This window comes from Saccostrea cucullata, unplaced genomic scaffold, assembly GCF_032062105.1.
Source record: "Saccostrea cucullata isolate Sc308-1 unplaced genomic scaffold, CSIRO_AGI_Scuc_v1 ctg967, whole genome shotgun sequence".
Lineage (NCBI taxonomy): Eukaryota > Metazoa > Mollusca > Bivalvia > Ostreida > Ostreidae > Saccostrea > Saccostrea cuccullata.
Genome location: NW_026940465.1, coordinates 62,922 through 87,865, shown reverse-complemented (window position 1 = coordinate 87,865; position 24,944 = coordinate 62,922). Strand labels below are relative to the sequence as shown.

General features: G+C 34.3%; 2 protein-coding genes across 18 annotated transcripts in view; both read right to left on the bottom strand.

The window, feature by feature from the left end:
- The window catches only part of LOC134255453 (uncharacterized), a 43,232-nt gene extending 29,995 nt beyond the window's left edge, over positions 1-13,237 (bottom strand). The window contains exons 1-2 of one of the 3 annotated variants that reach the window (XM_062737985.1): positions 13,064-13,237; positions 5,799-6,747 (exon numbers count right to left, since the gene is read on the bottom strand). In XM_062737985.1, coding sequence (XP_062593969.1) covers positions 5,799-6,425 — 627 coding nt within the window. In that variant the 5' untranslated portion in view covers positions 6,426-6,747; positions 13,064-13,237. Of the gene's footprint in view, positions 1-5,798; positions 6,748-12,568; positions 12,885-13,063 lie in introns of those variants that run through there. The other 2 variants (XM_062737983.1, XM_062737984.1) reach the window with 2 other exon arrangements.
- Positions 13,238-18,397: 5,160 nt separating this feature from the next.
- LOC134255454 (protein cordon-bleu-like) overlaps positions 18,398-24,944 on the bottom strand; it is a 60,225-nt gene continuing 53,678 nt past the window's right edge. For all 15 annotated transcript variants that reach the window (XM_062737990.1, XM_062737986.1, XM_062737989.1 and 12 more), the window contains 2 exons: positions 21,896-23,565; positions 18,398-20,221 (listed from right to left, as the gene is read on the bottom strand). In XM_062737990.1, the coding sequence (XP_062593974.1) occupies positions 20,171-20,221; positions 21,896-23,565 (1,721 nt within the window). In that variant the 3' untranslated portion in view covers positions 18,398-20,170. The remainder of the gene's footprint in view (positions 20,222-21,895; positions 23,566-24,944) is intronic.

Below are 24,944 nucleotides of genomic sequence, written 5' to 3'. Positions count from 1 at the left end.
CTAAGCAGTGAACCAATTGACAAACTTTAGAAAGAAACTATGTAGATGTACACATAATAATCTTGATGCCAAGACTGTGTAACTTAAAGACAGAGATGCAGCACTGTAGCGCTATCGTTTATTTGACATATCCGAATTTCTTTAACCAGAGAGCTACAGTTATGCAGCAAGAGAAGACAAATCTATGTACGAGATATATAGAATTCTAGGTCATAAGGAATGGTGTTCAAATCCCCTGAAGACTTAATACAATGTTAATTCAGTACAATGTAAATAAATGATACATGTATAAAAAAAAAAAAATACTGGTTTAAAAGAATGCATTGTGAAGGTTCCATATCACTTCTTTATGACCACGTTTTTCTTTAATGCTAAAGTCAAGACAGTTGTACGTCTTCCTTTCGTATATTACAAGAAAAGAAATCATCATATGTCTCTCCCATGGTGCTCAGTTGCCGTAAAACTATTGTACAATTACTGGAAAACAATCATACGCTTAACTTCCATTCGATATGTTTAAGTGCATAGATATTCCGAAAGCACAGCCAGGGGAATAATAACTCAATGAGTTTTACAACAGCAACGTGACAAAAGGAAGAAAGAACAAGAATCGTAGGATAAACCAAACTGTATTTGAAACAGGGTGTGTTCAGTAAATGTTGAATTTTCTTAAGAGAATATTTTTCTTAAAGAATCGCAATGGTTGAGACTCCATATTTAACGAAACAAGATTTATCAGAGAAAATGGATATCCAACATTTTATTTTTTAAGAAAGGAGGTTTGATGTTTTTTATTTATCAAACCCGATTACATACATTTTTATAAAACATGAAAGGGAGTCACAAAATGTTGAATACAATCAAACAAGATTCTTTTCCGTCGCACGACAGTGTACAATTTGCATGTACGTGTTTGATTCTATACATTTTTACCAAACATGAAAGGGAGTCACAAATTAGTTTACAGAATATACATCTTTAAGACTCTTGTTGCGTGCTTTAAATCATCACATGATATCAAACATCCTTTAGAATAAGAGTAATTAACGCATGGCCGTCAAATAAGTACGCGTCAGTTGTGCGATTACACAAATCTTTGTCAAAGTCTGATCTTTCTTTTTGCCCTCTGTTATTATTAAACTGGTAGAAAAATGCATACTAAATTCAAAGAGACCCACCCATAGTAACCCTTTAATAAGAACAAATAAACTGTTTTCATGAAGACAAAGAAACCCATAATTTGTTTTCTATGTTGACTAGTATAATAGTACATACTAGTAGTAAGAGAATTTTTAAATCAATTCGTTCAAGGCAAAACATCGTGACATACAAAATAACAAGAGCAAAGCAAAGCATGAATTGCCATCCCTTCGAAAAGAGCGCTAGCACAATTTATCTAATCAAGATATAATTGGACATCGATCCCGATTCATATAAAGTAACTTCCGTTTCGCACGGATATCACAAAAACACATGTACAGATGATTGCATTACTTTTTCCCCCTTTAATCTCTGTTGCAAGGGAGTAATAACTTTCTCCTACCATGTCCTTTAGACCTGCCTGATATATAGATATACTAATGTATATACATGTAATTTAATTTTTGAGAAGAGGTTATTTCGGAAACGATACACCGTCTTAAAACTCTTAATATTACTCATCCTCTTTTGAGGGTGGTGCAGATAGCTATCTGAGTTTATTAAGTTTAATTATTTTAGAGAGCAGACTTTAATATTTTCCCAGCAAATATCTTCAGCAGCATTTAAGTGTCGAGTACCTAATTTTCTTTTACACCAAATACTTAACTGTTTACTTCTGTCGATATCAAATTGATTTTCATTTCCCCTGAAGAACATGTTTTGCAATTTCAAGAAATAAATAACTTGCTCAAGTCAAGAAAAATTATTTACAAATAGTCTTAAGGACTTGCAGCTACTTCTTTCGTGAAAGATATACTATAGTAATGAAGTCAAAATATCGTCCCCTTTACAAAATACCAATTGATGACAATTCCCTTTTCGTTTGCCTATTAACTATTTATCCTAGTAATATAACAAATCCACTCACCTACTTGTATAGAAGTACACAATTCGCGTGTACTATTATTTTATTTCAAAGGAGGGAGGGAAATTTTTCACGGTTTTTTCCCATATGTTTATCGTTTATAAAGATACATCGTAACTACTCCCATTTTTCCCAACAGATCAAACTAGGCTTATCGTTTTGATGAACAAGTGACCTTAAATGAAATCTAATAACTCATTTACTGTAAAAATTGTGTGTTCATCATAATCTCTTTACCTCTTTTACAGATATATACATTTACAAAAAAGAGGCAAATGATTCGGACATAGGATTTAATCAATCTTATATGACGAGGACATGAACTTTGCCATTGTAAATCATTCGTAGTTTTTTGTCAAACAGATGTACAGAGTAGTGTTATTACTGGGTCTACAAATTAAATTATTTATTTATTTATGGATTACCTTTTGGGACCATGCTGTAGCCGAATCATTATATTAGTTGCCGTTATGTAACCAAGAGATAATGTCTTTACAATCAATATTCTTTATATCATGAATTTAATCACTTTTCCCCTGCTTTTATCGAATATAATGCGACTTTTTTTAAATTTGATTTAATGGAAATTCAATCAACAGCACGTATAGTAAAGAAAGAAATTAAAATTCTTGAAAAATTGAAATATTCTGGGTTCATTTAAAATTATTTGAAGTCATCTTGGTATATTTAACTTCCTTTAGTAGCTTGATTAAACATTCAAAATTGTTTAGCAAAATATTTTAAAATGTTTGGAAAAATATTTTCAATTTTGCTAACATAACAAAACAAAACGAAAAAAAAAATCTTTGGTATTTCGGGGCTTAATAAGATTATCCACGTTTATAAACACAACAGGGGCTAGACTTTCTCGTTATTTTTCTTTCACGAGATACAGAACCCATCTAGCATGTTCAAGACAGCAAACAGACAAACTCTAACTTTTTACACGAGACCTGGATTTAATTTCTGTTCAGTCTGGATCAAGATCCGATTTCAATATTTTTCTTTGTCTTGCCTAAGAGAAGAAAATACAGAAATCCGTCTCGTATTTCCTAAAAGTGAATTTTTTTTCTTCAGAGCTTTTTGTTTCACTACAAACTGAAATCTGTCTCGTATTCCTTAAAAGTGATTTTTTTTCTTCAGAGCTTTTTGTTACGCTTCTTATATATCAGAATGAATGTAGTCACGGAATTTTTTTAACTTGATAAATCTGCCTTTAGCAGACATGCTGACCTCTGAATGGATTTTACAACAATCCGAGTTTGCCGATACAGTCAGTGCGATTTATCCTGAACAAGTAATAAAGCAGTGTCAAAGCTAAAGTATGGAACGCCATAGCTGCCTTAAGGTCAATTTTTGATGATATGCAGTTGTTAAATCATTATATGATGTTGTTAAAACATTATATGATGTGGTTAAATCATTATATGATGTGGTTAAATCATTATATGATGTGGTTTTATCATTATATGATGTGGTTAAATCATTATATGATGTGGTTTTATCATTATATGATGTGGTTAAATCATTATATGATGTGGTTAAATCATTATATGATGTGGTTAAATCATTATATGATGTGGCTATATCATTATATGATGTGGTAAAAACATTATATGATGTGGTTAAATCATTATATGATGTGGTTAAAACATTATATGATGTGGTTATATCATTATATGATGTGGTTATATCATTATATGATGTGGTTAAATCATTATATGATGTTGTGAAATCATTATATGCAGTGGTTACATCATTATATGATGTGGTTATATCATTATATGGTGTGGTCACATCATTATATGATGTTGTATTTTTATATGATGTTGTTGTATGAGTCATTACCACTGAGGGCAGTTGTACCTGTAAAATTGTCAATGTAGGCCAATTTACCCCTCCACTCTCTGATCTCAGTGCTAACCCATATCTGTCATTGAGTCCCTTCTAGGCCTGCTAATGAGGTTTAATAATTCCTGTTTCCCATATTTGCTAGAATAGATTTATAGCATAGTTTGATAAAAAGTTACATACAGACTTTACTTGATCTCATGCTTATATTAAATTTGCTCATATTGTGATATTGTCTACATAGACAAAATATAAAATATCCCAAAAATTCCAATTGATCAATTTGTCGATTTAATAAGTTTTTAAAATACATTGTACATCTGTTTCATTTTAATTTAATGAGTTCCCCAGGAGTTACTTTGTATTGAGATGCACTTGTAACCTTATCTTGGTGTAAGCCAATTTAGCTCGATCTCTGAGTCTCCTAGAACTGGGTTAACATGTTGACATTTATGTAATGGCAATATGTAACGCAACGTCTAGAGACAAGGAAGGGAGTTTTAGAATGGAGTATGGAGTTGAATCAAATTTTGATTGGTTGTATGTATTATGCCCCATTAGTCAGATAGATTTTGAAGTCTAACATCAAAATCATAAAAAAAATGAATTTCTTACATGAAAGCAAGAACTTCCAATTTTTGCTGAAAGATAAGTTTAGAGCTACTTGTTGAACCTCCAGTCCATAAGTTATATAATGCCATTTGAAACAGAGCTATCTCCAAGACTCAGCAAACTTGGATTTTATTTCACATTTTTAACAACACCATATAATGATTTTACCACACCATATAATGATTTTACCACACCATATAATGTTTTTACAACTGCATATAATGATATAACCACATCATATAATGATATAACCACATCATATAATGTTTTAACCACATCATATAATGATTTAACCACATCATATAATGTTTTTACCACATCATATAATGATATAACCACATCATATAATGTTTTAACAACATCATATAATGATATAGCCACATCATATAATGTTTTAACCACATCATATAATGTTTTTACCACATCATATAATGATATAACCACATCATGTAATGTTTTAACCACATCTAATGATTTAACCACATCATATAATGTTTTTACCACATCATATAATGATTTAACAACATCATATAATGATATAACCACATCATATAATGATTTAACCACATCATATAATGATAAAACCACATCATATAATGTTTTAACAACATCATATAATGATTTAACAACTGCATATTACGATATAACCACATCATATAATGATTTAACAACTGCATATCATCAAAAATTGACCTTAAGGCAGCTATGGCGTTCCATACTAAAGCACACTGTTCGAGAAATATTGCATTAATGACTTTATATAATTGATCACTTGACAATCATAAGCAACGTTACGTCTTCATATAAATGCATGCGACTAATGATTTTGTGTTTGATAACAGGTATATGGGCTTTGACGGTCACCTGTGTTGCGAGAATTACTTCAGGTACAGTACTCCCTGCTCGAATCTAGTCGAGAAACTCAGAAACTATATCAGGGTCCATTTTTACTAGCCAAGGGTTTATGAGGAGGGTAGCGTATCAGAAACCCTTGGCTGTAGCGAAGATGGTCAGAGACATAAATTTTTATAATTTAGCAAATTATTTTTTGATCATTATCACATTGCAATGAGTTTATTGGAGGTAACTTCAATATTGTATGATACATGTATATGTATGATAATTTCTTTCATAAACGAGGAACTTGACGTCACCAAAGGACGGGTCGATGGGCAGAGTGATTAATGGCAAATAAAAACATTTAAACATGCATCTCGAACTTGATTAAAAAGTTTTTTTTTGTTTGAATTGTATTAGGTCTTTATCTTACCTGCCGCCACCAATTGGAATCACTTCCGGTCTTCGTGACGATGCAAACAATCACGTGACTCACTGGTAGAATGACGCCACAAACTACAGCCAGAAATGTCCTCAGCGGCACCAGCGAGTAAATAATGAACACTACAAAGACAATCTGCCACACGCCGTCTGCGTGGGTATACATGGGGCGGGGCGCCAAAGGATGGTCAAGATCAAACGGAAACGAAAGCACAGCAAAGCAGATCATGAAAAACAAAATCACGTGAACCACGACTCTAAAATGGACTTCTCGCATACATTCGTAATTGAAAAGAAAAGATAGCAATAGAATGAACATTGAGATGAAAATAAGACACATCACTCCATGACAGATGCCATAAATAGTAACATCCTGAATATACGCAAACTCCAGGGCTGACAGTGTTGCTGTGAGAAGTATGAAGACGCCCAAGGTATACCGAAGAGCGGATTGTTGGAGGTTGTAGATGTACTTTTGGTATAATTTCTCGAGTTCCTCGCTTTTGAATTTGTACGGACTTAGCCGACGCTTCATATTAAGTTTTCTTTTTGTCAGAGGTCTGTTATCCCCTCCCCCATCCATTTCTGTGTCCGTTTCGTCCGCACTGTTGTTTTGCATCTTTCCGGAAGTGTTCCTCTACAGTTCCGATCGCTCTACCTTAATACTTTTTATCTCCGTCGCATTTAGTCCACACTAAATTTTTTTTGCACAGTGTACTTTCAGTCCAGGTACAAAATCCAAGTCCAAAACTAAAAATCTCAATGTATCCATTTCCTAAAATTGTCACACTTTTAAATTTCTTCTGGCTGTTTGGAATAGTCTTTTGATTCAAATCACTCCTTGTATGAAAAAACCTTGACTTCGATTTTTCTGCTTCTCTCAGCGATGTTTCACTTTTGTCGTGTCTAGATCGTAGTATTTGTGCTGACTGAGTTACCTGCTAAAATAATATAAGGTTTCAATAATCAATCGGTACAAACGGGTATATTTATATCTTTATATAATTACATTCAACACCTCGTTAATATCATTATACAACTTTGTAGAATTGTGTTAATACAGGTATGAATATTTGATCACAACTCGCATAAATGCTTACTAACAGTTTTTACTAATATCTAAATAAATACCCCACGCTAAACTCCACATTAATGTAATTCTTTATAGATTAAATGTTCTTCGATCTTATGTTTTTATCGATACACCTCTGGCTTTTTATTTTTTTCTGAACACTTCTGGTTTTATCTTAGTCTGTAAATCTATTTTCAGGTAACGAAGCATAAATCTAATTTACTCTGGCGAGTTCACTTACAGGCCATATAATGAGTTAATGGATGTTTAGCAAACGCTGAATGCAAATTTTTTGACCTGACCTGTTACAATTTAAGTTTCGGCATGCTTCAGTTTAAAATCAGAATATTAGATAGAATAATGTCGGCTCTATGATGATATATATAATAACTAACAAACTTAGATCAATATTTGTTACTACGTATATCTGTGACAAACATTGTCTGAAATTAAGCTCAATGTCAAGGCAAAATTGTCTTTTATACATAAAAAAGTTAATTATCATTCAAAGAATTATAATTGAAGTATTCTTTCCAAATTTTTAACTGTGTCACATTATGCTATTGAATTATTGTCACTGTACGCTTAAAAAATTCTTTAAGCTAATAAAATATTTTTAACGGCGTGTTTGAAATTTTTACAAGAATACCTTTCTGTCATATCAATACATTGTATATAATGTACATTTAGAACATAATGCAGTTCGGAATGTTCTGAAATACATACAAGTATAATTGCCCGTATATTCCGTGTTACACGGTCACGACCTGCCCTTTTGCTCAAAATGTCACAATGCAAGTCCGAAATATCTGAAGTTTTCCAGGTTTTTCACTGTTTTAATATTTCGACGTTTTCCTGGCAGGTAAAATATCAAAATATTAAAAAAAAAAAAAAAAAAAAAAAAAAAGCCAGGAAAACGTCAGATATTTCGGACTAGAAGAGAGAGAGAGAGCATAATTTTGACCAATACCAACACCTTATATGTACATTCGATCGTTATACCTCGGTATGATTCTTGCTAAATGGTACAAGGTACATTTTGGGGTATTGCGTTGGCCGTTGGGGGTTGGCCAATGGGAATGACAATATAAGGGGCTCGGGAGTTTCTGGTGCCAAAGGAAGAACTGTGATTATCAGAAAAATAAGAACAGGTCAGCAACAGAAGCCTCTTGAATCTTGATGATTTCTGGTGCCTCGAAGGAAATTAAAAAAGTACTATAAACGATCGTATGAGTACAAAAGAACAACCGATCGACAACCATTTTAGAGGGTTATCTGAACAAGGTACTGAAAGAAGTTACATGTACCTTAATGCTCCTCTTCCTTACAATTTTGTCTCCCTTGTCTCACTTTTTGCTTCAAACATTGACTGTACAAGTCTGCTATATGACTTACAAGAACACACAAATGGTTTTATAGAGCAGAATTCTAAATACCCGGTATTTGGATGACGCTAATAAATTATTACGTATTCTGCTTTATTTAGTTTATTAACACTTATCATTTTAAGCCTAAATGTCGGGTTATTTTAGTTCCATCTTGGTTTATATTAAGATTTGACATAGATCACATATAGCCCTAATAATAAAATGACAAATTTCTTATACATGTTCAAGTGGCATTTACTCCCAAGGACAGCAATATAATGGTTGCTAAGACTAAAACTTCATCTTCAAAATTTTGAAAATTTTGCTTAAGTAAAAATTTTCAATATTTGTTGACAATTTTACCTACGTGACAGGCAGACCTTTCAGCACGTACACATATATCCGTAATCTATACCAAGAGGGCATATGCTTCAAACCTGTACGACTATCAGCAGACCTCCACATAACTAATGGGTATTTTCACGGACAACTTGACGGACAAGAGACCCCTAGGGCGGTCAGTTCACGCCACGGCGGTCTACATCTGATAAACAATGTACGATAACAAAAATTTAACGGCAAATGTTGACCAAAACAACATCCGAAGAAAATCAATTCATATTTTTTTCATGACGTTTAAAACTTGGAGAACATTATGCTTTTTTTGGAATCACTAATTTCCGACGTGATTATGCTGTCTGCAATCTATATAGACCGTTCATTTCCAAGACTATAATTTTCTGGCATCAACCGGTATTTTCATTCTTTTTAAGCTTGTGAATGCGTAAATTAGATAACTAAAGAGACAACATAAAAAAAGTCCATTATCAGCAATATGCAATAGGCAAAGAAAAATCAAATAGTCCATCGAGTACTTACATGAAAGTCTATGAATATTATTAACCTAAAAGTATCTAAGAATTCTGAATTAACCAGCACGTGTAACTTAAATTTTAATAGGATTGTTCCGATTTTGCAGCAAAGGAAAATATTTTCCTTTGTACGTGAGAACCAGATTTCCTTTCTTTTGATCCTTCAAACAAAAGAATTCTTGATAGCGCATCACCGACCTTGGATAACAGAAAATAGATTCAGATGTGGCCACCACTAAGTTTTACAACGAAGTCTGGAATCTTATTAACACAGCTAAAAAGAAAATATAAAGAACCGAATACGCCATCAATGAAGAAACCAAAAGCTTATAGGAACCAACGTAATATTAAAGATTTTAACTCTTCTTTGTTAGATCACGCAACATAAAAATGTCATTTCCGTTATAATGTCGTAAATCGCGCGGCTTGGGGAGCGATGTGTGAAGTCTTTAAGAGTACGTTTCTGATTTCTGGCATTCCATATTGCGTAGGCCACTACGGTAAAATGCTGAATGATTTCCAACTGACCAGCAGAGAGCGGTGCCATTGTTTTTTTATTGATGAGAACCAATATATCTCAGTCTTAACGACCGCTTGATTTTCAGGAAACATTTAAGGAGGCCTGTTAACACGTCATTGCTTAAAGAAAAGGCAAATGGGGGTGCCATTAATCTTTATTTACTAAGACGGTCTTAACGATGACGTCATATGAACGCAATTAAGGGGTCTCTTCTTCTTAGCAGAGATGAGCTTCGATTGGGGAAAAAATCAAAAGCTAGCTCGAATCTAAATAATTTCTTTGGAAAGTAATATAAATTAAGTTTAATAAGTTCTATGAAGGTCTACACCTTTAATGTTTAGATACAAGAATTTATATTATGGGTCATTAAAATATTTAGGATTCTCTGTCCTGATTAATTAATATTTTGTAAATTTGAAAAATGCACCTTTATAAACATTGACTTTTATAAAAGTATTTCATGAAGCCAGATTATGAAAGCTTCGAGTGATATTTTGATGCCTAAGTGCGCGCGGAATTTAAACGATCTTACTCATTAATTTTTTTTATAAAGATATTGTTTTGATAATTGTGTCTATTTCAAATGCCTGAAGTGCAAAAGCGAGCTGGCACCTGCTGTATCGCTATATGTCTGCGGGCACGTGCCAATGATTTTTGCAGCAGGAATGTTTTTATTAACAAGGTCAGAGATCAAAGCCATTCTCTGAATCGTCTGCAGATTTGATGAAGAGATGGACGATTGCTATATGACAGGCTTCATTTTCGGAAATGTTGTTTCCTTCCGTTTCTTTTTTTTTTTGTTTTACCCCCTTAACGATAACCTTTTGTGAACTCCATCCTATTCAAGGGTCTTATCTCAAGGTGATGAAAACGTGCTGAATGGGATTTTCAGTTTAATTTTCCACGAAACGGTTTCAAATATTCTTATCTGTTTAAGGGAAGAGAAGATTCATGGCCATTGGTAACCTTATGTCAGAGACTTAACACCCCGATCTTGACCCCATTTCCCAAAAGGGCAAACCCTGAAATTTCCCCCTAACACCCCTCCCCCATCGTGATCCCCCATTCCCCTAAAGGGCAAATCCTGAAATTTCCCCCTAACACCGCTTACCCTTACCCATTCTCTGAAGGGCAAACCCTGAAATTTCCACCTTACCCCACCCCCACCCTGACCAAATTCCCTGAAGGACAAACCCTGAAATTTCCACCTTACACCACCCCCACCCTGACCGAATTCCCTTAAGGGCAAACCCTAAATTTTCACCTTACACCACCCCCACCCTGACCAAATTCCCTACAGGGTAAACCCTGAAATTTCTACCAAACACCCCACCTAACCAAAGGACAAACCCTGAAATTTCAACCTTACACTCGCCCCCACCTCCTCAACCCTGACCCCTATTACCTAAAGGACAAACCCTGAAATTTCCACGTAACACCCCCTTATCTGACCCCTATTTCCTAGAGAACAAATCCTGATATTTCTACATTACCTTGTATACGATGACTGAGTGTACGTCAGTAAAAGTCAACAAACTTGTACAGCAACATAAGTTATGAGAGAACACACGATGACAACAGTTGTCGGAGCAATATCTCAGTGGTACTGAAACCAAACAGATGTGATACAGTACCAGTCCTTACATTAAATACATGATTCTCTTTCTCTTTTTTCGCATGATGGAAGCGCTTAGGCTTAATGACTTGGATAGAAAAATCTGGCAACCTTTTGTCTAAATATATTACTTGGCGCGCGCGTGCGATCGTACAACAATTAAAAACAGCAAAGGAAGCAGAATTCAAACTCGAGTTTCACCAGTGTGTTTAAAATGGTAACTTGATCAACAGTTATATATACATTATAAACACAAACTCTCTCTCTCTCTCTCTCTCTCTCTCTCTCTCTCTCTCATACGTTCAGCCGTTTAAAAGCATCTCTGAAACCCTCTTAACCCTTTTCACACAAAATTCTTTCTACGATTTTTTTTTGAAAAAAATCAAATTCAGTGGACTTTAATTAAACAAAAAAAATTTTCTCGTTAAACAATGGCCCTTTTTTGCAATAGCTATTTTTTTCCGGAATGCGGACGGCGGTGAATAAGTGATATTGGTATCTGATAACTTTTTCTTCTCGCGGTGTCTGGGTGTTGGGTTACACTGTACTTACAATGTACCTGGAGTGCCTTATCTGTAAATCTGTCTAAAACCTTCTATTTATGATAAATACTGAACTTCTGTGAAAATTAATACAAGTCGGCAAATCAAATTATCTTCATAACGTTAGATAATTGCCAAAATGATTATGCTGCATGAATATTTTCTTTTCAGCGGGGGGGGGGGGTCGTAAAAGGTTTAGAAGGGAGGGAGTATGTGCCTGCCCTACATATCAAAAATTTAAGGCACTTCGTATTAACAATGAAGGGACAGTTGTCGTTTCTTCTTTAAATTTTGAATTTACTGCAAGTTTTCATTCATATTATTAAAACAAAGAAGGTTTATACTTATAATCCAGTAAAGTCATATTCCACGATATTTGCCATGCAGCTAGTGAACGTAGAAAGCAACTAAGAGAACGTGAACACATGGTGAAACTGAACAAAAAAATTACGCTAGTATAACGTTTTAACACACATCAGTTTTATAAACTAATTCATCTATTTATCTTAAATAATTTTTATCTAATGGTTGATTTGAATGATGTGAATTAATCCTGATTCACATCATGGAATAATTACCTCTACAAAGACGTAAAAACGGTATGTAATTTTTTTTCGACAAATTTCCTTTAAACACAATCTGACAGGAGGCAGGTTTAAAAACATCAAAACGTCAACAAAATATCAATTAAACTTAACACTGAAATCCTTAAACTCAAAAATTAAACTTCAAACCGATCAACAGAATCTAATAAACAGATTTACTACCTCTTACCTCAGAATTTAAAATAACACGTTTATTTCCCAGATTTCCTCAGTCAAAATAAAGAGAGGTTTTTCCTTTGTTAAAATCGATGGCCGAGGGGTACCGTGGTAAAAATCCCTCCTTAACACAAAAACTTTGGTTTTCTTATTCCCATGAAAAATCCAAGCGTTAATATCTACCTACATGTTAGATGTACCATCTACTCAAGAGGTATGGCGGTGTTACTACCGAGCGCAAGGAGGAGAAAGATGGGAAAATATTGCAGCCTCCATTTGCTCTCTCTCTCCCTAGTACGCTATCCCTCACGTGTGTGCCCAATCACACAGATGTCGTCTGCAAGGGGGGAAAGTTTGAACACACACGCGAGGAGAATAAAAATTTTCTCCCTCGTCGAAGTTTTTAGTCACGGCCTAAAAATTGTGTAAACAGGTTTACATTTGATAAATAGAAAGAATATTAGCTTTGTTAATCAAACTTATGAATGGAAAAACTTGCTAAACTTACCTGCGCTCAATGTACCTGTGCTGGTTTGTTTACATTTTTCTCCCCGGCCTGTGGGTCAAGGGTCAAAATAACATTAATTTTAGCGAGAAACCGTTTTGATTAATCACTTTCAACCACTGCATTTTGGAAGGTTTATGGAATTATCATTTGACTTAGACTGGGATAGCTAGAAGTCGCGTTTTAAATCGCCATCCCGCGGGCAAACAATGGCTGAATTGTTTGATAAAGGTTGACGATATGCAAAGAGAATTGGGTGGCGAGAAGACGCAATGTATAGCGCGTTAATCTTAAACCGACCCCCAATGGCGTTAATCAATATTACATAAGGAAGCGGTCTCATAACCCGTCGTTCACAGGGGCGGGTCCAAGATTTTTACCTCGGTAGCCAAAAATTTTGGGGGGAAATCTCTGTTCCATGCAGAAAAGATTTTTTTCATCTTTTCTGCTTTGTTTAAACATGTTTAACTTCGAAATTCGGGTAAATATTAGACAAAATACGCTGTTTTATTCTTTTTTACAAAATAAACGGAGGTAGGCAATTACTTGACGAAAGGGTGAATTTAACAGACACCTTTCACATGTTTCACCCCCTGTGCTGAATTGCATGCTCCAGTTTCAAACTTACCATAACATGCATAAGGCGTATGGTATAAATTTCAAGAAAGTTCTTCAAATTGACTTCTTTGTTCTGTACCCAGACCCGTAAGAAATAATTTTCAGTTTCGCGGACACAGTCATACATTTTCAGTTGGAACATTATCAACTACCAAAAATTCCTTGCCAATTAAGCAAAAAAAAAAAAAATAAATAAATAAAAATAATAATAAATAAAAAAGTAAAGGTAATCATGCAGACGTTGTTATTGAATTTTATAATAACTATGGTTTTTAACACCCCATAGTGAAATGTATTTCTCAGATTTTAGCTCAGTATTTGTAAACAAAGCCAACTTTGGCAGACTTTCCATTTATCTCAAGGAGAGTTACCTCTCTTATAACAGAGATTTTTTTTCTTTTTTTTTTTTTTTTTTTTTTTTTTATAAATTTTACACTTGTAGTTATCGCCCTTATCAAAATGCCCGTTCTCTACTAAATTACATGTAAATGTAGACTTGCAAAAAATTTGATATTGATAAAATTAAACTGAAAAATGTATCAAAGTTATGAAGCGTTAATTAATATACATTTATTGACTGAGTTCTCGGGCAACATGCGTTTTGTCGGACCCAAGAACAAATAAACTGTCTGCCTGAAGCCGTTAGCCCGAAGGCAGACAGTTTGGTCGAGGGTTGACAAAACGTATTTTGCCCGAGAACTCGGTCAATAAATGTTTTGTTATACCTTTCTTTTATTTATTTATTTTATTTTATTATTTTTTTTTTTTGACATACACGTATTTTATACTGTCTTCCGTGATGTAACCTCAGGTCCGTCACTGATGAACAACAAAAGAAGAAAAGGAGATTAAGCTCCGCCAATTCTGTGACGTAAGCGGTCCAACATCTCTTCGACCGGTCCAACATCTCCCTCAGCAGTCAAACATCGATTTTTGTATGCCGGGTCAGCAAAACATTAGAAATATTATACTTTTTTCGTATAGATTTGTATTGCAACAATATTTTCTTCAAAAAGGCAATTTAAATAAGTGATAATAAAAAAAATAAAATTAAAAAAAAATATATTAAGACAGACGAAATGCTATAGCGAGGGGTATTCATTTACTAAGTATGATTAAATACACAAAGAATGGTATTTCAAAAGAGAGAGAGAGAAGATTTTTCTCCAAAGATTTATTAATTTCAAGTACGTTTACACATACTTACATTTATTTTCTTCTTAAAGGATCCAAAAATCTGAAGTACATCTGTACTTTATATCTCAATTCAAATTTTCAAGACTGTTTCGTTATTTTAGACTAAATTGTATTTATATCAAACTTTATTTTATCGTATAAAACGATATGAAGCGTATTGATTATGACTACTGAGTATTATCTTGCATCCTTAATTGAAATACAAATAAATCAAATTTGAAATTCTATCTTAAATTATTAAAATATTTAAATTACTCACTCTGTCAAGCTAACTATAAAATTGCACCAAAGAAGATTTTTTTGGTCTCGGGAAAACGTGAATCCATTCGCATTTTAACATAAAATTGTCAGCATCGAAGGAGTTTGGATATTGCTTAGGTGAGCCAGCAGTAGGAAATTGAAATTCTGTCTCTCAATATGATAATATAAAATCAGCTGTTTCAATAAATCAAGCAATCGTGGTTCAATTTAACACATTTTATCCCCATCGTCCTAGGAAATTTATTAACTATATTGGTAACACATGTCAAAGATGTTTGAAAGTTTCCATCTTGAATGATTGGGTTTTTTTTTTTATCTTGGTTCCATGTTAGGCGAATAAATCCGTTACTATCAAAGGTACATGAATTTGAGATTAATGGAAAAATGAAAACTTTGCGAAGAAATAAAAACATGTACATATGCAATGGAATATATTTTCGAAGAGCATGTCTCATTTTTAAACCACCAACCCCGCCCGTCGTTTTGAGCCCCCTCCCCCCTCCCACGAGCTCCAGGTCATTTTTACACCCCCTTCCTCCCCTTCTTCCCACACATGTTTTTTTCATTGGGGGGGGGGGGGTATTTTAGAACTGTGATCATATTTAAAGGCTGCATTTTTCTCTTTACACATGTACTCTCTGTTCTTTTTAGACGGTGGCTATATATAGCCACAGGCTATTGCTGCTGGTCTGGGCTATGAATATTAAACAACATGTAAACACATGGGGACCCTAGCGGAGATTTTTGCAGAGTCAAAATAATGAAAGTAGACACGTTTCTATGTTTGAAAATAAAATGTACATAGTTAACAAATACTTTCAAGTTATTTCAAAGACATTTCGTTGATGGACACAAAGCCTAATTCCTGATATTTGCCGTTATCAATATCTCTCGCCTAATGAATATTCATTGAGTTAAGCCAAACTACAACTAACTCGTACACCAACCGATTCGTATATTCGTATGCAAACTATAGAAGTCAATTCGTACATAATTTTTTCGCTTCTTTCACATCTGCGAAAAGTCATATATCGCGAATTCGACTCCCACTGCGGGACACGCCCTTAATTCAGAATCCGTTTTCGCAGTAATTGCTAGCCAGAAAAATATTCCTCGCTGCTCAAAATTTATTCTCAAAAGGGACGTTAAACAACCATTCATGCCACCGTCTTTCAGTACTCACAGTACTTTGATTCTTATGTTCTATGGATTAGCTTTAATACAGTATTAAATTTATCTTTCTTCAATTTTTATTTTTTAATATCATACCAATTCAAAATTCCGAAATTTTGCCTCCATTTTTCGCAAAGAACATCGTGTATGCACTTTCAAGTATATAGACCTTTTTGGTTACTGAAGACATCTTCGCTGCTATAGGATCCTATCAATTTGGAATTATCGTTCTTTGTATAGGTATCAAGTTATATTAGAATTATCTCTCTTTTTTCAAAGGTTCCTATCAATGTAAGAGTTTTCGCCCTTTGCATAGGTTCCTTTCAATGTTGAGTTATTGCTCTTTCTTCAGGTTTAGAATTATCGCTCTTTGCTTAAATGTTTCTATCAATGTTAGAGTTATCGCACTTTGTACAGGTTCCTATCAATGCTGGACTTGCCACTCTTTGTACAGGTACCTGTCAATGCTAGAGTTATCGCTCTTTGCATAGATTCAATTTTAGAGTCGTAGAGATCCTATCAATCGCTAGCCTAGGGTTTTCTGATACGCTACTCTCCGCTTTTGAGAAGAGTAGAGATTCAGAAACCCAAGGCTTGTGGAGATGTGTTAGAAAGAATTAGAACCATTTTCAGGTAAGCTTGGACTTTCAGTAAGGTGTGGCATTCTAGGCGCTATGTATTTAGCGTCTGTCATATGGTGAATAGATTCTCACTGGTTAAGAAATTAACAACATCAGGAACTTTAAATCGTTGTTAATAACGATGAGACGACTTAAGCTCCACCTCTTTGCCGGATGAGACAATGTTATCGGTTATTCGATACACTAATTGGCATTTGCCCGAATTTCTATCCCATGTTTTTTTCAACAGTGAAGGAAAGCTGGGTAAATTTTAGAAGCTAATTATGCAGCATCGAGAATGCCACGCATTACTGAAAGTCCAACCTAAACTGGAAATGCTTCTACCTATTGCTCTTTCTAAATGTTCATATCAATGTTAGAGTTATCGCTCTTTGCAATTTCACACCACCAGTGATTCATAAAGAGTACTACAGAAACAAGAGGAGTTCATGGGCTATTATGCTCACCTAAGTAACTCACCAGATGTGAAGGACTTTTATATTTCTGTAAGTAATAGTGGTCCAGTATTATGGCTCCAATATAATCATCCATCAGGTCTATGTATCCCCAAAACGTCTTTTTTTTTTTTAAATTTCATCCTTGCACTTGTGGAGAGAAATTCTTTTCCCGACAATGTAAAATTTATCCAAAGTTTTCTTCTACAGTCAAATGTAAAATTTCCCCTCATGTCAAGCCATCACAAAACCAGAGCCTATGATTTGAACAATTTAGAACTTAATTACTATTTGGCTTATGCTATGATTGGTCTATTTTATTTGTAAAACAGATTTCTTTCGGAAAATCATTTACAGTAAAACTGCATTTCATATGAATGAGCAGAGGGTTTTTGAACCTCAATTTAATTTTCCTTCTCATAGATGGCACTCTGTACCTCAGCCATCCCTTTTTTTAAAGAAATGCAAGATTTTTTCTTACTATCACATATAAATTCATTATCTCTGAAAATTCCAGGAAAGAGTCTAGCTTGAACTACATTACACTGTGATTCTAATGGTATTAAGGTGGGATTCTTGTCTGGTTTCTGACAAGAATAACCACAGTCCGAAAAACATGATGTTTTCCGGGCTTATTTTACGATTTTGATATTTTACGTGCCAGGATAAATTTTCTGTCACGTAAAATATCAAAATCGTAAAAAAATCCTGGAAAATGTCAGATTTTTCGGATTAAAATAAATATTGAAAGTACATTTGCTTAACATGTCTTACATATTAAATACGTATGTAAACTGAGCATCGCAAGATTGGTAAAAGTAATTTTTTATGCTTAATGTCAATGGAAAAGAAAATGACATTGCTTCTAAAATAAAACAGTTGAATGGTACCCCATCCCTACTATTATTATATGATATTGTCTTCTTGAATCTGTTAAAAGTTCATCAATTTTAAAATTCAAGAAATATGAGAAGAATCCCTCCTTAATTAATGAATAAATTAAAAGAAAGCTCTCTTTTTTTAAAATTTCTCCTTTTATTGACTCTGTTTTTCACAAAGCCTTTAATATATAATATATTGTGTATGCAATTGATAATAATATACAAATAAAAAAATAATATAGACAAGTGATTATACATTGGCATTAGTGTATGCTGAATGGATATGGAATAGGTTAATGTTAAAGATTGTGTCAAATTTTCAATTTACCCATAATTCAATTCTCATAAAATCCCAACAGCCCCAGCTTTAAAATGTTTAAAAACCCGAACTTAGCATTTTAATGCATCTTCTGAATCAGAATATAAATTTATGGATTTTTTTTCAAAATTAGTTGATTTCATTAATACTCCACTTATATCAAAAATATATCATAAAACTTTTTATCCAAAATCTCACAGCATATACAAGTTTTAGATCAAAATATATATACATGTACATTGTCAAGTAATATCTGATTATTGTTTGAACATGCCCCAAATATTTTTTTTCTTCTACATCACAGATTAAAATAAATACATATTTTTGTACAAATAATATTCAACAGAGCCATCTATCTATGAATTGTGAAAACCCATATTTAGTATTCGGATTTTCAATTAAAAAAAATATTAGAGATACTGGCATAATTGATTTACCTTTGTAATTAATCTAATTAATATATACAATTTTTTTGATCTATGAACACTCTTTTATATATATTGTACATATGCACATCTAAAACAATTAACATACTAAAAAAACAAATAATTATGTTTGAACTGTCAAAGATGAAAACAGGTCAAATGGAATTGCACTTTGTTTGAAACATTTGAATATAGCAAATGCAACATGAAGAATTCTATCTACAGTAAAGTAAACAAAATATATTACAGAATCCTGGAATATTTTTTTATATACAAGAGAAATGCCATACATTTGGACCTATGTAATCTTCACTAAGATTATCTTTGCTACAAGTAGGTTTTGAAAAAAAGGGGGGAGGCTGATTATCATTAAAACATAATATTTATTCTTCAAAGATTATAAAAATATATCTCTTGGTCAATATCATTAAGAAACTTCTTAATTAAATGAACTTCTTTGTTCTCAATAATGACCATGTTTGTTAACAGAAACAGAGATAAAATTTATACCATATGAAATCTATTGGTACATATTTGAAAATTCATACTTATTGACAAAAATATTATCTCTCTTTGCTGTAAGGTGAAATAATACACCAAAAGCAACCATTTTGTTTTGGTGATTAAACTTCTTGAAAGATATAAAATTAAAAGGCTATAAAAAATTATTTTCTTTGATTTGTTCATCTTTGGGGATATGCATACCCAAAACACATTGTATACAAAGTAAATCAATATATTAATTGCTTTAAACTTCAAACCTAAAATTAATGAATAAATTGGAGATGAAAATTGTATGAATTTACTAATGTTATTGTACATTTCATTAAATGTATAATCTTGATCAAATTTCTTTGGAAGACTGCTACAAACTGATTATTATATAAATATGCATCATTATTCATGTTAACCTTTTTGTAGTACAAAATACTATCACAAATATAATTCATTTCTAGCAACTCTGGCTCTGTTTATCACGTTGCCTCACTTTCTGGTTCAAAGACCTTTAACCTTTGACCCTTACAGTTGAACCCTCTCCGCATTCTGCTCCACCCTGTGTCTACTCAGGTTATATTTTGGCGTGAAGCAGACGGATGCATTCAAGAATCCGCTCTTGATTGGCTGTCCCTGTTGCTATGGTTATGACCTCAGTATCTATGGTTACTCATTCACACCTGGACCAGACACCCATTTTGTTTTCTTTACTGGAACCTACCGTGCAAAAAAAAAAAATTATATTGAATCTAAATGTTGTTGAGCACTTAATGCATTCAAATGCCATTTGCATTTTTGCAAGAGTATTTCTTTAAACAAGAGGCCCACAGGCCTTATAGGTCACCTGAGCATCATGCAACAACTTTCAAATGATTGAATTTGGTTCATGTTTCAAGCCAGATGCTAAGGCATTCACAATTCTAAAAGAGGCACCATTGCTAATCATAACTATACACTCAGCAATTGTTTAGTTTGTTTACTTAATACCCATAAGCAGGGCAGGGGAACAAAAAATGCATTTCAAGCAATCAGTAATATTCACCGATATCATAAGTGCCCCTACCACACATGAACCCCAGGCCCTAGGTAAACACACTGCATAATTTTTGAAAAGGCACACTTGCTTATCAATAATATTTGATTAATAATAAGGAGAAGATTTCAAACAATTCATTTTCAGTATATAAGTTAGAGCCCCCCCCCCCTCTTGGGTATCCCTGACACAGGGGCCTTCAAATTTACAATTCTGGAAGAAGAGCCCTTGCACATCATAACTATATAGGTAGTACATCTGTTTATTACCCTGGAGTAGAGAAATAGATTTTCATAGATAAAATGTATTTTTACTATATAATCATTATAGAGCCACTCCGTAACACCATAACCCCTGACCCTGGGGCCATGAATTTCACAATTTTGGTAGAGGCATTCTTCCTCATCATAACTATGTACTTAGTTAGTTTATTTCATACCTAGGAGCAGATAAGAAGATTTTCAAAGAAATAATGTATTTTCACTAAGATTTTCAAAGAAATTTTAATGTATTTTCACTATATAATCAATAGAGCCCCACCCTGACCCCTGACCCTGGGGCCATTAAATTCAAAATTTTGGAAAAGGTTCTCTTGCTCATGATAACTTTTTACTTAGTTGGTTTATTTGATACAGAAGAAGCAGAGAAGAAGATTTTCAAAAAATAAATGCATTTTCACTATACAATCAACAGAGCCCCACCCTAATACCAGAACCCCTGACCCTGGGGCCATGAATTTCAAAATTTTAATAGAGGCACTCTTGCTCATCATAACTATGTACTTAATTAGTTTATTTAATACTCAGGAACAGAGAAGAAGATTTTCAAAGAAATAATGCATTTTCACTATATAATCAATAGAGCCCCACCCTACATGTAACACCAGAACCCCTGACCCTGGGGCCATGAATTTCACAATATAGGTAGAGGACTCAATTCTGATTACAATCATACCAACAGTTTGACTGCTTGATGTCCAGGAGTAAAGAAGAAGATTTTTAAAGATTGCACTAATTTTAGTGGTTTTGGCCCCACCCCCTAGGCCCCAGGGGGGCAGGGACTATGAAATTCACAATTTTTGTTCCCCTTCATCCACAAATGCTATATGCCAAAATTGGTTGAAATTGGTTTCAGAGAAGAAGCTGAAAATGTTTAAATGTTAACGCACGACGAACGACGCACGACGAACGACGACAGACAAAAACAGATAGCAATAGGTCACCTGAGTTTACTCAGGTGACCTAAAAATTAAATCTGTAGATATCTTTTTCTACATTAAGAAAATTTAGGATAGGGAAGTAGAAAACTCTGAAATTTTTTAAACAGAAAAAAAAATGAAACTGAATATAGCAAGTAACCTTTTTAAGTCCCCCTCTTCCTTGGAAATTCCTAATCTGCAGCATCAGCTCTTCCCGCGGGTCCAGCTTGGGTTCGAACCTCTTGCTGCTTTTCCTCTTGGACTTCTTCTCCTTGTCCAGAGAATCTGATTTCATCCTCATCTGAGGCATTACTGGGGGGCTAGGAATCGTATCCTGTCTGCTAGACACTTCTGTCTTATCAATACTGTTTCTGGGAGAATCAGTTGGCTTAGTTTGAGCTTGAGCGGCTAGTGTCTCCATGCTTTTCTGCATTTGAGCAAGCATTTGTTTCTGAATCTCAATTTGGCTCTTCAGCTGGTTTTGGAGTTGTAGTGAGTTTTCGTCTGTTGGAACGGGTTGGGATGCCAGAAGGTTTTGATTTTGTTCCAACTGAGTTTGCCAAATTTGGAATTGCTGTTGCATTTGTCCTAGTGGGTCTATTTCTTGTTCTATACTGGCTACACTGTCTCGAGCGGAATTTGGAGCAGAGTCATTGTTGTTCAGACTATCTCGAGCTGAATTTTGAGAAGACTTACTACTCACACTATCTCGAGCCGAATTCGGAGCAGATTCATTGTTATTCACACTGTCTTCATTAATATCACTATTCACTGGTCCTGAAACACCATCAGTCACATCTTTCGAAAGATCGAGTTTCTCAATCACAATTTTTTCCTCCTTTTTGGGGACTTGGTCAGAAGACCTCACAACAGAGAAGTTCATGAATGAGATGGATTTCTCCTCCATCACATGTTCCTGCTCTCCTTCAGAGCTGGGAGTGAAACTCAGTTCATTACACCTATCCTTAATACTTCCATTGCGACTCTCCTTGAGTGGGGTGATCAAGACGTTTTCATCCCCGTCGGACTTGAATCGAGATCGAAGTTCCTCCAAGACCAACACAGGAGAAGTCACAACAGCAGGGGATTTTCTACCTGATCGTCTTTTCACCTCCTCTGCAGGCTTTGCCTTTGTCTCTACATTCAGATTCAGAGTCTGTGGTTTTTTCTTCTTTGGTCCCGTGAAATCCACATTTTGTAAATCGTCAAATGTTAACACAAACTCCTCTTTCTCTTGCTTCACTTTGGGTTTTTCTTCAGTCTTTGCAACTTTGGTCTCCTGAACTTTTTTCACAATGTCTACTTTCTGAACTGGAGGTTTTTCTTTAATTTCCTCTTTCACTTTTTCTGTCTCTTTGGGTTTCTCCACAGGAACAACTGGCATAGCATGCTCTTTAGGGGAATCCAAATCTGGAATCTTTCTTGGGCTCTCCGGTCCATCTGATGAAGAAAGGGGGTAAAGAAGAACCTCTGTAGTTATTGTCTCTGTATATTCCTCTTCCTCTTCTTCCTCCTCATTTTCATTCTTCTGACCTTTGACCTCTTCATTCTCTTGAAACTCAGGAGGAACTGCATCCACAGTAAAACTATATGTGATTTCAGACACCTCCTGTTCTCTTTGGGCAGTGTTTTTATTTTCTCTCGGACTGGGCTTTGCTGAACCTTCATCACTTGAGGACTGGAGATCCAGTTTCACCTCCTCTACTGAAATCTTCTGTCTGGATTCTGAATCCGGTTCTGACTGGATTGATTCCGGAACTTTCTGGTTGATTACCTCTTTATTCATTCTTTCAACAAAGTGAGCCATTTCATTCTTGTACTCCTCTTCATCTGAAAATGGACATCAGAATGCAATAAATTCCAATATTTTTGTCCTGATATATAAATGCATTTCTCTGCTTTATATAAGGCCAAACAAAAAAATATCTTTGTTTACTGTTACATGCTGAAATAAAATAGGGTCGGTAGGTAGGAATTTTTTTTTATTTTATTGAATTTTTTTATACACAAATTCACATGAGTTGGTTATATTACAAAACAGTTTTACCATTGTATGGTGCCTTACTTTTGTTTGGCTTGAAATATAGGTGGTTTCTTGCCAACTGCCTTACGACTCAGGGGTGTGCAATTAAAAAAAATCAAGTACTAGCCCACAGGCTTGTAACAGCAATAAAGTTACTAGCCCGAAGTTAAAACTGAGCAGTCCAAATATAGGGGCAAAAAATTGTAAAAACAAATATCGTAAAAAGTTCATTGTTGAGAAAGTCAGAGTCCTAAGCCATCCCTTTTAAATTTGAAGTTTAAAAATTTTAAGAAAATTATGTATATCTTTTCTTTTCTGAACATATTATACTATTGTAACTTACCTAAAATGAAGCAAAATTATTTTATTTTCATTTCAAGCCATTAAATACAATTGATATATATTAAAGTTTAACCACATAACACTTTGCTATTAGTTGATTAGGGGACCGTAAATAATGGAAAGAGATATCTGCATGTCAATTTACCATTAACAGAGGGATGGAGGAAATTCGGATTAGGAAAAAAACGATCGTTTTTTGAAGTAAATAAGTCAGGTAGTACTTCAAAATGGATAAGGTTAAAGTAATTTATGAACAGTTGGAGCACGCTGCCTGGAAAATTTTCATTAGTTGGAAATTAAATAGCAAAACAATGAGTGAAAATACCGTTTGTATTTCTCATGTACTATATGCTTAATTTGGATTTTTGGGGGTAAAATCCGTGTTCATGAGATATTTACACTTACCTGCCTCCTTAACTATTTGCAATTTCCCTCTAGTTCCCCATACAATGCGTCGATATATTTTTTCAGAGTAACTACGGTATCACCTCCAGTTATCCCCCTTAACTATAACTCTTCAGTTTCTCTCGACGAACTTAAAAGGTTCTGACCTTTCAACTTCCTCGAGAGGGGAGGAGGGCCGGGTGAGGCAGGTAAGTGTAAATATCTCATGAACACGGATTTTACCCCCAAAAATCCAAGTTCATTTCAATATTTCCACTTACCTGCCTCCTTAACTATTTGCAAAAGAATTTGCAGCCCAGTTTGGAGGTGGGAGAGGAAAAGTAAGTGACAAAAGTACATAAAAGGTACATAATTACCTATTTTTGCTTCCCTCTCCTTGATGAGTCCAAAATTGCTGCCTTGGCAAAAATGGACTGATGATCTGGAACATCTTTCAGAT